Source organism: Oryx dammah, unplaced genomic scaffold (genome assembly GCF_014754425.2).
Source record: "Oryx dammah isolate SB20612 unplaced genomic scaffold, SCBI_Odam_1.1 HiC_scaffold_21, whole genome shotgun sequence".
NCBI lineage: Eukaryota > Metazoa > Chordata > Mammalia > Artiodactyla > Bovidae > Oryx > Oryx dammah.
In genome coordinates, this window is record NW_024070205.1 from 29,566,518 (window position 1) to 29,580,424 (window position 13,907).

At 58.5% G+C, this 13,907-nt stretch overlaps 1 protein-coding gene across 2 annotated transcripts; it reads left to right on the top strand.

Moving 5' to 3' along the window:
- The first annotated feature begins 1,593 nt into the window (after positions 1 to 1,593).
- On the top strand, positions 1,594 to 13,417 carry VWA1 (von Willebrand factor A domain containing 1). Of its 2 annotated transcripts, XR_005725072.1 has the most exons (6): positions 1,594 to 1,740; positions 2,829 to 3,386; positions 5,028 to 5,306; positions 5,417 to 6,485; positions 8,200 to 8,205; positions 13,406 to 13,417. XR_005725072.1 is itself a non-coding variant. In XM_040264114.1 (4 exons), the coding sequence occupies exons 1-4, from the start codon at positions 1,674 to 1,676 to the stop codon at positions 5,752 to 5,754; spliced, it is 1,242 nt and encodes a 413-aa protein (XP_040120048.1). In that variant the 5' UTR covers positions 1,594 to 1,673; the 3' UTR covers positions 5,755 to 6,796. The 2 variants fall into 2 exon arrangements, 1 of the variants encoding a protein (XP_040120048.1); XM_040264114.1 differs by lacking the exons at positions 8,200 to 8,205; positions 13,406 to 13,417 and having other exon boundaries at positions 5,417 to 6,796.
- Positions 13,418 to 13,907: the final 490 nt, after the last annotated feature.

Genomic DNA, 13,907 nt, shown 5'->3' on the forward strand with positions numbered 1-13,907 from the left:
CAGTACAGCCGAGGTGTGAGGAGTGGGGAGGCCACAAGGCAGATCCAGCATGGCCTGGTGCCCTGCTAGTGGGTGCCCAGCAAGATGAAGGATAAGCCAAGTGTGTCTGCATGCATGTACTTGGGTCAGTCCCCCACTGGGCCCCCAGATTGTCTTCAGCTGCCTCCCCTCATGGCCCCATATCCAGAGCAGCCCTGCTCAGCTTCATCTGCTTGGAGGGCTGGGGGCCAGGAGCCATCCCTCTGGGTGGTACAGCCTGAACTTTGGGGGTTCAAGCCCACTGTTGCCCCCCGGGGCCCAGGCGGAAACACCATGCAGTCTCTGGTCCTAGCTGAGGCCTGAGGTCTGTGGAGCTGAGCCAGCCCTGTCACTGCCAAGATTCCCGGCAAGGGGGGGGGTGTGGCAGGGACACAGTTCTCGCTTGTTCCTGCCCCAGCTACTCAGGCTCAGCTGAGCTGCTTCCTTTTTTAGACAAAGTCAGAGCTCCGGCCTGTCTCACAGCCTGGCGTCTCACCTGACAGAAAGGGAGGAAGGAAAACCATTGAGTTTCATCCGTCCTCCGGGCTGAGCACCTCCTGACAGGGGGGAAGGGAGGGGACATCCTGGCAGAGATGGCCTGCTGCCTCCCCATGAGGACCTGTGCCCCGCCACCCGTCACCAAGCTCCTCAGAGAGGAGTGGCTGAGACAGGGCAGTGGTGACCCCACAGGAAGGCATCTTAGGAGGGAGGAGGGCAGTCCTGCCCACAGGACTCTGCCAGCCTTGCCTCACCTGAGGGCAAGGAATTTGCCCTGGAGTGGGGTGGGGGGCTGTGTCCATCAGGATGACCCCTGCAGGCAGCCACCTCTGCTCTGGTCCAGCCAAGATCGAGCTGCAAGTTTCCTGGTCACAGGGAGTCCCTGGAGGGCTTCCCCAGTGCGCTGCTGGGGAGGGTCTATCCTCAGTCCTGGAGTTTGGCCTCAGCCTTGGCCCTGAGCCTCTTACTGGGGACAACTGTAGGCCCAGCATGGTCACATAGGACAGGCCTGAATCAGCCATCCTCAGCTGTATGCCTCTTCCTCCAAGAAGCCTGGTGAGGTGGGGTCTTTGTGTCCCCTCAGAAACCCCTCCTTGAATGCCTAAGGTTTTTTCTCCTCTCCCAACTTTCTAAGTTCTGCCCTCCTGATCTCTGCTTTCATACACCTGCCCCTTCCCAAGCCTTGCTTTTGGTGTCACCCCCACACTCTCACACCTTCTGGGGCTCTCTTGGACTTGGCTTCAGGGACTCCCAGCGCTGAGGATACAAGGACAGCAAGCCTAGGGATGATCCAGCTTGGTGGCTCCCTGCTCTGCTTCTGGCTGGGGAAGGGGGCAGAGGGTAGAAGCAGGGCAGACTCCAAGGCCTTACAGCCCAAAGGGAGACCGAAGAGTTTATGTGTGTGCATGCCACGCGCGTATGAATGGAGCATGTCGCCGCGCACCTGGGCCTCGAGAGCGTGCGCCTCCCCAGGGCTAGTGCTCCTCCGGACGCGGGGCAGCGCGCGCGCGCGCCTCCGAGGGACCTCGGGGCGGGCCGCGGTGGGCGGGGCCTCCAGGGGGCGGGGCCCGGGTCCGACCCGTGCGGCCGCGCGCCCCACAGCCCAGGAGCGAGCGAAACACCAGTGCAGGGAGAGCGCTGCCGTCCCGTCGCGCGCGATGCTGCCCTGGACGGTGATCGGCCTGGCTCTGAGCCTGCGGCTGGCCCGGAGCGGCGCGGAACGTGGTGAGTGAGGCGGGCGGCTGGGTCAGGCTCGGCTCTCTGTGCCCGTCCACCGTCTGATGTCCGCGCTGAGCCACGCTCTCCTTCCGCTGCTCGGGGCCGGGGCGGCTGGCAGGGGACCCCACCCACGTGAGGCGCAGGCCCCGCCGGCAACTCGGAGGGATTTTAGGGCCTGATCGGAGGAGTGGGAGGTGCCAATCGGGGACGCTTGTTCCTGCCTCAGTTTTCCCTTTGCTTGGAATGACCCTTAGACGAAGGATGGTAAGAGGGTTGGCGTCGTTCAACTAGGTTTAGGGAAACTGAGGCCCCAAGGCTAGTACCAGGCCCGAGACACCCCAAGCCGCTGTCTGCTCGTGACCCAGGGGCCCATTTTCTCCCTGGGGAGAGGAGAGCAAGGCGTAGTCGCCTGAGGGGTGATCGGGCCCTCAGGCTGCTGCAGCAGGTAACCTGCTTCCTGGGTCCGGACAGAGCAGAGGATGGGGCCCAGGCAGGGATGACATCATCTGTAAGTGGGGTCAGGACTCCAACCCAGCCTTCTGGACTGTGGGAGAGGCTGCAGTCAGTGCTCTGTCTTCCCCGTGCCTCCTCCTCTGTCCTCAGTCTCCCCAGTTGCCGAATGCCTCCACCCCACCCGCCACCACTTGCCTTACCTGGAGGGAGAGCTGTGTAGACTACTTCTAGGAAGTCAGGCCCCAGTGGCCCAGATCTATCCACCCACGGCTCCTGGGGGCGGGGCCAGGACACTGAGCTCCAGCTCGCCCAGATTCCGCTGAAGACAGGGAAGGGGTGGGGGCTTGGAGGGGTCAACTTTCCTTTGCAGTTGAGACAGGAGCCCAGAGGGACCCCCTGGTATGTGGCCAGGGTGTAGAAGTGGAATTGCTGAGGGTTCGGACCTCCTGTTGGCTTTACTGCCCCTCTCCCACTGGGGTGCCATCCTAGGACCTTTGAGGTGTAGCTGAGCTGGCCTTCTGGGCTTCCTTGGGTAAGGGCGAGTGACAGCTTAGGGAAATTTCAGGCCCTGGGGGTTCTGCCCTGGGTGTGGGGCTGTCTGGGGGCCACCACCAGGGGCTGAACCTTCCCCTCTTCCCCAGGCCTTCCGGCATCTGCCCTTCAGGGGGACCTGCTGTTTCTGTTGGACAGTTCAGCCAGCGTGTCTCATTATGAGTTTTCCCGAGTTCGGGAGTTTTTGGGGCAGCTGGCAGCCCTGCTGCCCGTGGGTCCTGGAGCCCTGCGTGCCAGCCTGGTGCACGTGGGCAGCCAACCGCACACCGAGTTCCCCTTCAGCCAGCACAGCTCAGGCTCAGCTGTCCAGGACGCCATACGGGCTGCAGCGCAGCGCATGGGTGACACCAACACTGGCCTGGCACTGGCATACGCCAAGGAGCAACTGTTTGCCAAGGCGGCAGGGGCCCGGCCGGGAGTGCCCAAGGTGCTGGTGTGGGTGACAGACGGCGGCTCCAGCGACCCCGTGGGGCCCCCCATGCAGGAGCTGAAGGACCTGGGGGTCACTGTCTTCATCGTCAGCACTGGCCGGGGCAACCTCTTGGAGCTGTCTGCCGCCGCTTCGGCCCCCGCTGAGAAACACCTGCACTTTGTGGATGTGGATGACCTGCACATCATCACCCAGGCACTGAGGGGCTCCATCCTCGGTAGGTGGGAGGGGGCCTGGAGAACCCCAGCTGGGAATTCGGGAAGAGGGCTGGGAAGACTCCAGGAGGAACTCACATGCCTGGAGCAGAGGCCAGGGCTGCACACCCGGCTTCTCCAGGGACACACTCCAACTGGTCACCACAGAGGTCCCACCACCTGGGCTGAGGTAGGACAGAGGACAGGTCTGAGGAAACACCTCCAGGTGAGCTCCCTACTGGAGAGTAGGGGGTTTGGTGAGGTCTGAGGGACCCGGGGGCTAGATCTGAGCAGATGTGCCTTGTGGCTATGTGGAGAGGTAGAGAAGGAGGTTTCAAGCCTGAGAGCTCTGCACATGGGCCCACCATGCCTGGAGAAATGGGGAGGGCCACGGCAGGAAGGGCAGAGAGTGCCCCCAACCAGAGCTGGGTCCCTACTTTCCCCAGGGGAAGGGGGTTTGAGCGAGACTGCACTACTGGGCATTGCTGGAAAGGAGGCTGGGCCTGGGAGAGCCTGCTGCAGGGGCTAGCAGCTCCCCACGGACTTTCTTCTGGATCCCTCTGACCCAGCTAATGAGAGGGACAGGGAGGAGAGGGAGGTGGAGTTAAAGGGCCTGGTCACTGGCAGGGTTTGCTGTAGCCGCTGAAAAAATGCCAACAACCCAGGGTCTTCCTGAATTTTGGTCTGCAGTTAATCATCCACTTGAAACCAGAAGGAGTTGGACTGTGGGTTGGAGGGAGGTAGAGGGTCTTTCTGAAGATCTGCTCCAGGGCATCTGGCCCTGGTGGCCCATGGGTCAGCTGCTAGGGTTGAGCCTGAAGGGGACAGCAGGAGAAAGGGCAAGCAGCTGGAGAGGAAAAGCCCAAGGCTGCAGGGCAGTGAGGCAGTAGGGTGGCTCTCCTGGGATTGGGGGCAGGGTCTGTGTGTGGCGATGGGCAAGGGGAGTGCCAGCCAGACAGCTGGGCACCCAGCATTCACAGCATCGGGTCCTGACTTAATCCTGTATAGACATCTGTTAGCCTCACCCACCTGCCAGATCACTGAGATGACCCTCTGGGGCTTGGCATCAAAGCTCAGGAGTAATGTTTGGGGGTCCCACCCTAGGGTCCCCCCACCACACTCTCCTCCAGGTCCAGCTGCCCTTAGGCTTGTCACATCTCTCCTACCCCTCAGGACATTCTCCAGTAGCCTCTCCTCTCCTGGCTGTACTGTGGGTCCCCTTTTCCTTGACTCTCCAAAGCAGAACTGATCCTTGACCCCGTGCTGTTCACTCGTGCTGCCCAGAATGGTGGGGAGGGCATCCTCTGACATCATTTTGAACCCTGCCACCCTTGAGGGCCCATTGTCCAGCCCACTGGCCTGAGTGCTGGGTGGGAGGTGGCCGCTATAACTCTCCACTGGTCTGAGTTTGGAGCTGAGGTGGGGAGGGAAGCTCCTGAAGCGGCCGAAGGCGGGGGAGGTGGGGGGGCTGGTTGCACTCATGTCCTTCCTCCAGCCTGGCGCCAGCGCGCTTTGGCGGATCCTTAGCATCTGGTAGGCGTGGCCGAGGCTAGCCTTGCTCCCAGCGCTCCTGCTCCAAGGCTCTGGGAGTCTACCCCGAGTCAACAGTCAGAGACCCGCACGAGAAGCCACCTCTGTCCTCTGACCCTCTGCACCCCGCTCAGATGCGATGTGGCCGCAGCAGCTCCATGCCTCCGAGGTTACGTCCAGCGGCTTCCGCCTGGCCTGGCCGTCCCTACTGACGGCAGACTCAGGCTATTACGTGTTAGAGCTGGCTCCCATCACGGATCCGGGGGCCGCGCGCCGTCAGCAGCTGCCAGGGAACGCCACGGGCTGGGCCTGGACCGGTCTGGACCCAGACACGGACTACGACGTAGCTCTGGTGCCAGAGTCCAACGTGCGGCTCTTAAGATCACAGCACCTACGGGTGCGCACGCTGCCAGGTGAGGCGGGGCACAGGGCCGGGCGGGCTGGGGGTACGGGTCCGGCTGAGCGCCGCGGCCGCCTCCTGCTCACGGGCACTTCTCGCACCCCCACCCCCACGCCCGCGCAGAGGAGACCGGGCCGGAGCTCATCGTCGTCTCGCACACCAGGCCGCGCAGCTTGCGCGTGAGCTGGGCCCCGGCGCTGGGCCCGGACGCAGCGCTCGGTTACCACGTGCAGATCGGGCCCCTGCGGGGCGGGGCCGCGCAGAGCGTGGAGGTACCGGCGGGCGAGAACAGCACCACGCTTCAGGGCCTGGCGCCCGGCACCGCCTACCTGGTGACCGTGACCGCAGCCTTCCGCTCGGGCCGCGAGAGGGCGCTGTCAGCCAAGGCCTGCACACCCGAAGGCGAGCGCAGCCGTGCCCCGCGTCCCCAGCTGCAGAGGACTGGGGGCCGGGAACCGTGAGCCGGTCGCGCCCGCGCACCCGAGGGCCCCCTTCTCCTGAGCCCGGTGGGTCTTGACCCGGGGATGGGATGCTGTCCGGCCTTAGGCCCGCGGGACCCCCGCGCAGGAGCGCGCCCCGCTCCGGCGTCCGCCCTCCAGGACGCAGCCTCGCCTCACCTTCCGCCGTAGCTATGGCAGCAGCGCGTGCCGCTGCGACTCCCTCCCCTGCCCGGTCCAGACCTGGGCACTCGGTGGTGTCCTTTGGGCAGGATTTAGCGGGGAGATGGAAAAGGCGTCAGGGGGCCCGTTGAGAACATCAGACTCCAGATGGCTCTGGACCCAGGGCCACAGGGCGTCTGGACAGCCGGGCCTCCCACTTGTGTTAGAGGCCAGCACCTCTGGTGGCAAAGGCTGGCATCTGTGAGGGAGCTTGGTCCAGATGGCCGTTCTGAGTCCCACCAGCCACTCGGGTCCAGGGTGGGAAGGGAAGGAGCTGGCTCTGGCCAGGTCCCAAAGGTTTTCTGGAGGGGATAGTGTCAGGAAAAGGGGCGGGAAAGTGCTGGCAGTAGATCCTGTGGTTAGCAGCTGGGTGGCTGGAGAGGCAGTCTTCACTGGCATGCTCAGCTGTCTTGGGGGCAGTGCTTTGCTTGCTGGGAACAGTGGCCCTGCCTTCCTATCCAGAACCCTCGTGGGCCCAGCCACAGCCTCTGGGACCCAGGTGGCACCTTTTGGGAAGAATGCGACAAGAGCCTGTTCCTGCAGGGCCCCAAGGCTGGCACTTGCAGGGGGTTTTCCCTTTGCTGGGTGGAGGGCCTCTGTGCTGGGGCAGGGACAGGCCAGGTGCCTCTGGGTGCTGCACCCCAGCTGTCCCTGCAGTGTCCACCTCCTGTCACTCCTTACTGTGCTGGGGCTACCAGACAAGTCCCAAGGGTGGGCAGTGCTGCTGCCACTTGGCCCCACAGGCACCTCCTCCACACCTGCGCTGACTCAGTGCTCACTTTTCATCTTCCCCACTAATGACCCAGCCTTTACAACAAAATACAATAAATCAGATGTAAACTCAGCCCTGCAGTCTCCTGAGAGTGCTTTCAGTTCAGTTCAGTTCAGTTCACTCAGTCATGTCCAACTCTTCGTGACCCCATGAATCGAAGCACGCCAGGCCTCCCTCTCCATCACCAACTCCCAGAGTTCACTCAAACTCATGTCCATCGAGTCGGTGATGACATCCAGCCATCTCATCCTCTGTTGTCCCCTTCTCCTCCTGCCCCCAATCCCTCCCCGCATCAGGGTCTTTTCCAATGAGTCAACTCTTCGCATGAGGTGGCCAAAGTACTGGAGTTTCAGCTTCAGCATCAGTCCTTCCAATGAATACCCAGGACTCATTTCCTTTAGGATGGACTGGTTGGATCTCCTTGCAGTCCAAGGGACTCTCAAGAGTCTCCTCCAACACCACAGTTCAAGAGCATCAATTCTTCAGCACTCAGCTTTCTTCACAGTCCAACTCTCACATCTAGCCAAGGCTATTGGAAAAACAATAGCCTTGACTAGATGGACCTTTGTTGGCAAAGTAATATCTCTGCTTTTCAATATACTATCTAGGTTGGTCATAACTTTTCTTCCAAGGAGTAAGCGTCTTTTAATTTCATGGCTGCAGTCACCACCTGCAGTGATTTTGGAGCCCCAAAAAATAAAGTCTGACACTATTTCCACTGTTTCCTCATCTATTTCCCATGAAGTGATGGGACCAGATGCCATGATCTTAGTTTTCTGAATGTTAAGCTTTAAGCCAACTTTTTCACTCTCCTCTTTCACTTTCATCAGGAGGCTTTTTAGTTCCTCTTCACTTTCTGCCATAAGGGTGGTGTCATCTGCATATCTGAGGTTATTGATATTTCTCCCGGCAATCTTGATTCCAGCTTGTGCTTCTTCCAGCCCAGCGTTTCTCATGATGTACTCTGCATATATGTTAAACAAGCAGGGTGACAATATACAGCCTTGACGTACTCCTTTTCCTATTTGGAACCAGTCTGTTGTTCCATGCCCAGTTCTAATTGTTGCTTCCTGACCTGCATATAGGTTTCAAAAGAGGCGGGTCAGGTGGTCTGGTATTCCCATCTCTTTCAGAATTTTCCACAGTTTATTGTGATCCACACAGTCAAAGGCGTTGGCATAGTCAATAAAGAGAAATAGATGTTTTTCTGGAACTCTCTTGCTTTTTTGATGATCCAGTGGATGTTGGCAATTTGATCTCTGGTTCCTCTGCCTTTTCTAAAATCTTTACTCCTTGTCAAAACACACCAGCCCCGTGAAAGGTTTCAAGTAAAAGAAAGGGCTCTGGTAGGAGAGGCTGGTACCCCACCTGGTGCTGGGGAGGAAGGAGAGCCATCCCTTCCCAGCACTGGGTCACAGGACACTGTGGCTCCTCTGTGCACCTCCTCTTCAGAGAGTCCAGGCCCTGATTCTGAGGGCATTGTTGGGACCCCTACCTCTACTCCCTCAGCTTCAGTTTGGCTATGCTGCCCCCTGCTAATGGGAAGGAGAACCCCTAATCCAAGCAACTGCAGGGCTGAGAGGTGGTCTTGGGGCCCCAGATGGCAGCTCAGTCTGCCTGGCCTGGTGAGTGTATTGGGGGCGGGGGGTGGCTTCTAGCAAGCTGATCTGCCACCATTTTCCCAGACACCTACCTCTGAGCATCCTATGGCTCCCACCCAGGCACCCAAGGCCTGCAGCACCCACCAGGTCAGTGTGCTTGGTGTTTCTGTGTCCCGCCACCACATACACACACTGCCTGTATGAGCAGGATGGGGAGCAGGGCTCAGGTGGTGAATTAACCCCAAGGCAGATGATAGTGCCTGTCCAGGCCAGGCTTGAGGGGCCTACTGGATAGATGTTGTTTCTCCTCCATGTCCCCCCATCCTCTTGAGGCAGCCACAGGGAAGCCTGGCACTGTGGCCTGTGCCACTGAAGGTTTCTGCTTGCACCCTGACTGGTGCTCAGTGGTCAGCTGAGGATCAGAGGCTCCTGTGATCTTAGCAGGAGATGGCTGGTGAGCAGCTCACCTGTGGCTGGTGAGCCTGAACATCAGGGTCCCAAGGTCCCAGACAGCACTGACCAGGGCCTGGACCCTCCCTGGGTCTGAACCTAGGCCTGATCCACCCCTGAGGGGCAGGATTTCCCCTGTGGAGGCCTGAGTTCCCCACCCCGATCCCTGGGTGCTCTGTAGGTGCCAGCCCACTAGGCACCCAGGGAGGGCCTCCTTCCATGCTGTACTCACAAGCCCAGCTTGCAGCGCTCTGCACAGGCGACAGGAGAAAAATCAGGAGTTCTGACAGGCGGTTTCCCAGGGGTTCAGTCACACGTTAAAGACGAGTGGTGAGCCCCTTCTCCCCAAACATGCTTCCATCCCTGAGAGAGGGCAGAGCAGCTGGAAGATCCAGCCCTACTCCCTGCCTCGCCTCATCTCTGCTGGACACTGAGGCCCAGAGACAGGAGCCCTAGGTCATCTCCAGGCCTAGGAATGCCTCTCTTGGAAGCCCTTGTCTTGAAAGGGCAGCCTTTGCATCATCCCAGGCAGTTCTCAAAGGTCTTAGAGTCCAGGCTACATCTGGAAAGTCTCCAGGAAATAGCTTTGTCTTGACCCCACCCCTTCCCTCCACCTCCCCTGACTCATAAGCCCTGGCTCCATGGTCCACTCTGGGTCAGGGCCCAGGCTGAGGCCTGCAGGGACTTACACGTGCCACTTCCCAAGGCAACCCCGAGCATCCCCGCGCACCTGAAAGTTAGGGCCGGCAAGAAGTCGTGACCCACAGGGCCAGGTCCATGCAGCAGGAGTAGGCTGGGCGGGGGAGGAGCTGCTGCTTCCTGGGGGCGGGGTGGGGGGTGCACGCCTCGAATAGAGGCTCCTCTAGTGTTGTTGTGTAGGCATGGTTCTTACAGATGACTGCTGCTTCCTAATTTGACAAGGATTTCCTGTGTGGGATCTTCGCTGCAGCCAGGACTTGCCTGACGGCAGGAGTTTGTGAGAGCCAGGTAATGGACAAAGGCCATCTGTGAGGAGGCTGGATGGCCACTGGGTTTGGATCTAGGTCTCCGGGAGGTGGATGTCCAGGAGTGGGTGGTACGGCTGGCGGCTGGCGGTGTCTCCCTGGAGCAGGAGCTGTTTCCATGGCGGCAGTAATAAACTCTGTCGAGCCAGGGCCAGAAGCCCAGCCGCCCTGAGAGACGTGTGAGTCCTCATAGCCTCCTGCTGGGGTGAGGGGGCAGTTCAGGAAGCTAAAGGGCGACAGCTGTGTGTTTGTGCTTTTCTCCTGGGATGAAAAAATTTTTTCAAACTCCATTAAAACAAAAATGTCAGTGGAAGTCATAGCTCTCTCTAGAGGTGAGTGTGGTAAGGTGGGGACCCTCTGGGAGACCCCACCCCACAGGTTCCAACTCTTGTGTGGGAGGCAGATGCAGCCCCAGCAACTCAGTAGTTAGGGTGAGGCGTGCTTTTGGGTGCCAGCAGTGGGCAGGGGGCTCTAGGGACAGCCCCCTTCTCAAGGAGGGAGAGAGGCTGAGGTTTCCTGGGCAGGACCATGTGGGACGGATGTGACCCCTCCTCACTGACCAGGAATTAAAATCCCTGGCACTCATCACTCACATTTCAGAAGTGTCAGGGAATACACCCACAACAAATTATGTCATCCTAGTCACAGACACGAGAGCCTGCAGGAAGGAAAGTCCCCACCTCCACCATTCCCCCCTGATGTGTGCACAAGCACAGGGACAGTAGGGGTGGCCAGAAGCTTGCCTGAGCCCATGACAGCAGTGTCCACAGGAGCTGAGGCCTTGGCCACTCCACTCTGGTGCCACATAGCACGTGGGGTGCTGCCCAGAGGAGGCGGGTGAGAGCCACAAGATTCTCAACTCACTGTATGCCCAGGGTCCCAGCCAGCTCCCATGTCCCTCCTTCTTCTGCTCTAGGGCCAGCCCCTGCTGGATGAGAGGGCACTCGAGGCCAAGCTGGGTGGCTCTTCCTCCAAGAATCACTCCCGCAGGCGCCACTTACCACCCCCCCCAGGTGATGCTGGGGCTCTGTCAGTGCCACTGGGCTTGAAAACTTGCTTCCAAGTTCTGTCCAGATCATGCAGCTGACCCTGCTTTTCTGGGAAGGGGCAGGCCAGCCAGTGCTCATGGCATGTCTCCTGGCCTCAGCGGAGTGGGCAGGCAGCTGTGTGCCTATGCTGAAGGGCCCCCACCCTCCATGCTTCTGGGGACGGCCTGGGTCTACTGACCTCTGTTGGATGAGCCTGTCGGTCCAGCTGTGGAGTGGGGGGCAGATGGGGCATGGCTCCACAGGGGAGAGGACAGTGTCAGAGCATCTGAGTAGGTGGCCACTCACCAAGGGCAAACGGTGCAGGAAGATGAGGCTGGGGGCAGAGAGCTTAGGCTTGGCTCCAGGACCCTCTCCAGACCTGAGCCCAAGACAGCCCATCTGAGGGCTCAGTGCTCAGCTCTTGTTCATCCCAGAGCCAGAAGGAGGGGCTGCAGGGGCCAGAGATCCCAGCACTGCTTTGGTGGGTAGAGTGGGGACCAGCAGCCAGGGGCCCTGCCCTGGGGGCTCAGGCCTAGGAGGGCCTGACTGAGCAGCTTTTCTTTCATGGGGGCTGGGGCCTGCCAGGTTGGGGGCAGGCGTGGGGTGTGCACGTGCAGGGGTTCTAGAGACTGAACTAGCAGCACGTCTTTTGGAACCTGGAGGGAGAGACCAGGAGCCGGATGGGCCTGACTAGATGACAGGGAGAGACCAGCCCCTGAAGTATCAACTGTCCTAGCTAGGAGAGCAAGCCAGAGGAGTGAGGGCCGGGGGCTCCCAGCTTAAGTGGACAGGGGGCTTCTGTCCCTGGGAGATGCCAGGCAGCTGGCGCTGGGAAGCCCTGGGGCCTGACAGGAAGGCTCCAGCTCCCCAGAGGTCTGACCAGATGCACAGACTCAGAAGCCATGCCTGCTATGCAGGCTTTGGGGCAGAGTCCTCTGCTCTGGGCCTGTGTGGGGCCCACTCTGCTTCTGCTGGCCTGGGCTCTCAGGGACAGCAGTGTCCCCCCTTTCTGACTCAAGGTCAGGCTGGAGGCCAAGCTGCACCTTTAATTTCTTCAGTCTCTCCTCCAGGTCTTCAAAGCTGGAAGACTCCCTCAGAGGGGAAAAAAAAGCCACTGGGAGCAGGGTGTTGGGGGAATCCCTTTAGCAAAACAGTGCAGCTTGGCAGCTGAGTGCCCTGAGTTTGTCAACTAAACATGAACACAGATGGAAGGGACGTATGTATACTTACCGCTGATTCACATGGTATGACGGAAACCAACACAGCATTGTAAAACAATTATCCTCCAGTTAAAAAAAAAAATGAACACATCAGGTGGAAGGTGTCATCCTAATTTCCTTTTATTAACTTAGTGTCTTTAGGAAAGTTGTGTCTACTTCCAGCCTAAGATTTTAAGTGACAAACACAAGTGGACTGATGTTCTGCATGGTCCATTGGAAATCAGAAAGTGTCAGCAGTACTACTCTGATGAGGGAAACTGGAGGGAAGCCGTTTCTTCCCTCGAAGAGAGGGTGTGCAACCACCTAAATCTTAAGATAGCAACCAATGCTTTCTGTTTTTTAATTAAGCCAAGTTAAGGAAAACTGACTTTTTGTGAAGCTGACTTTATGTTTTCTTAATTTTTATGTAAAACTGACTTTTTAAATGCAGAGCTTTATTTTCAATTATTCCTTGTCATATAAAACTACCAGGCTTCCTTGCTGGCTCAGATGGTAAAGAATCTGCTTGCAGTGCAGGAGACCTGGTTTTGATCTCTGGGTCAGGAAGAGCCCCAGGAGAACGGAATGGCTACCCACTCCAGTATTCTTGCCTGGAGAATCCCTTGGGCAGAGGAGCCTGACAGGCTACAGTTCATGGAGTTGGACATGACTGAGTGACTAACTCTTTCATATAAAAGTCCACGAGTGTGCGTGTGTGCTAAGTCACGTCCAACTCTGTGACCCTTGGACTGTAATCCACCAGACTCCTCTGTCCATGGGATTCTCCAGGCAAGGATACTGGAGTGGATTGCCGTGCTCTTCTCAAGGGGATCTTCCTGACCCAGGGATGGAACCTGGGTTCTTAAGTCTCCTGCTTTGGTAGGCAGGTTCTTTACCACTAGCACCACCTGGGAAGCCCCATAAAAGTACACAAGCTTGCCAAATGCTGGCCTTTGGATGGAACTAAACAGTTTCCTGTGGACATGGACTTCAATTCCCTTCCCCATTTCCTCTCTATCCAGCGAAGCCTGCCAGGAGTGCTACTGGATGTATATTTCCTGGCCAGTTCATAAAGACCTTGATGATGACCAGTGAGCGACATCTGGCAGGAAAACTCCTTTGGTTTTTCTCATTTGGGGAAACAACAAACAACAAAACCCTGGCAGAATTATCTTGGAATTTTTTCCCCCTATTTTTATTGAGGCTTAAAACTGTTTTCAAACTAATGGGGAAAGTCCATATGATTCTGGGAACTCTACAAATTCCATCAAGGAAAGAACACAGGGGCAACTTGGACACTGGCCCAAGAAGCAAACTTTGCTAACTTTGGGTGCTGCCCTGTGTCCATCCTTGTCTCCATCTGTCCCAGGCCGTCTGGCCTGCACCTTGGTCCCTGAAGCAGGAACCTGGCCTTTGGAGTTCCCCAGAAGTCTCACCAGTCAGTAACCAGAGCCAGGACTCTTGGGCCTCGAGGAGCTCTCCTCCCACGAAGGCGCCCTCTGTGGGGCTTCGGGACCTCTGCCGCCTCTTATTTTTGGGGTTGGAGAGCTCAGTCCCCTCTCTTGGGACTTCCCACGTGGCTCAGTGATAAAAAATCCGTCTGCCAATGCAGGAGGCGTCGGAGTGGGTTCCATCCCTAGGTCGGGAAGATTCCCTCTGGAGAAGGAAAGGGCAACCCACTCCAGCTTTCGTGCCTGGAAAATCCCATGGACAGAGGAGCCTGGAAGGCTACACAGTCCATGGGGTCGCAAAGAGTCGGACAGGACTGAACACGAACGCACCCACGCATGTACGTCCCCTCTATTGAGAGACACTGCGCTGAGACGCTGAAGGGTTTGGGAGAGCCCTTCATCCTACTGACGGTTGCTGGAGATTGGCCAGGGCCGCGCTTCCGCCCTTTC

Bases quoted from the DNA above. Each gene is read 5' to 3' on its own strand.
- VWA1 (XM_040264114.1), top strand. From the start codon at position 1,674: ATGCTGCCCTGGACGGTGATCGGCCTGGCTCTGAGCCTGCGGCTGGCC. The intron at 1,741-2,828 runs GTGAGTGAGGCG...CCTCTTCCCCAG, and splicing joins CCGGAGCGGCGCGGAACGTG to GCCTTCCGGCATCTGCCCTT. The intron at 5,307-5,416 runs GTGAGGCGGGGC...ACGCCCGCGCAG, and splicing joins ACGGGTGCGCACGCTGCCAG to AGGAGACCGGGCCGGAGCTC.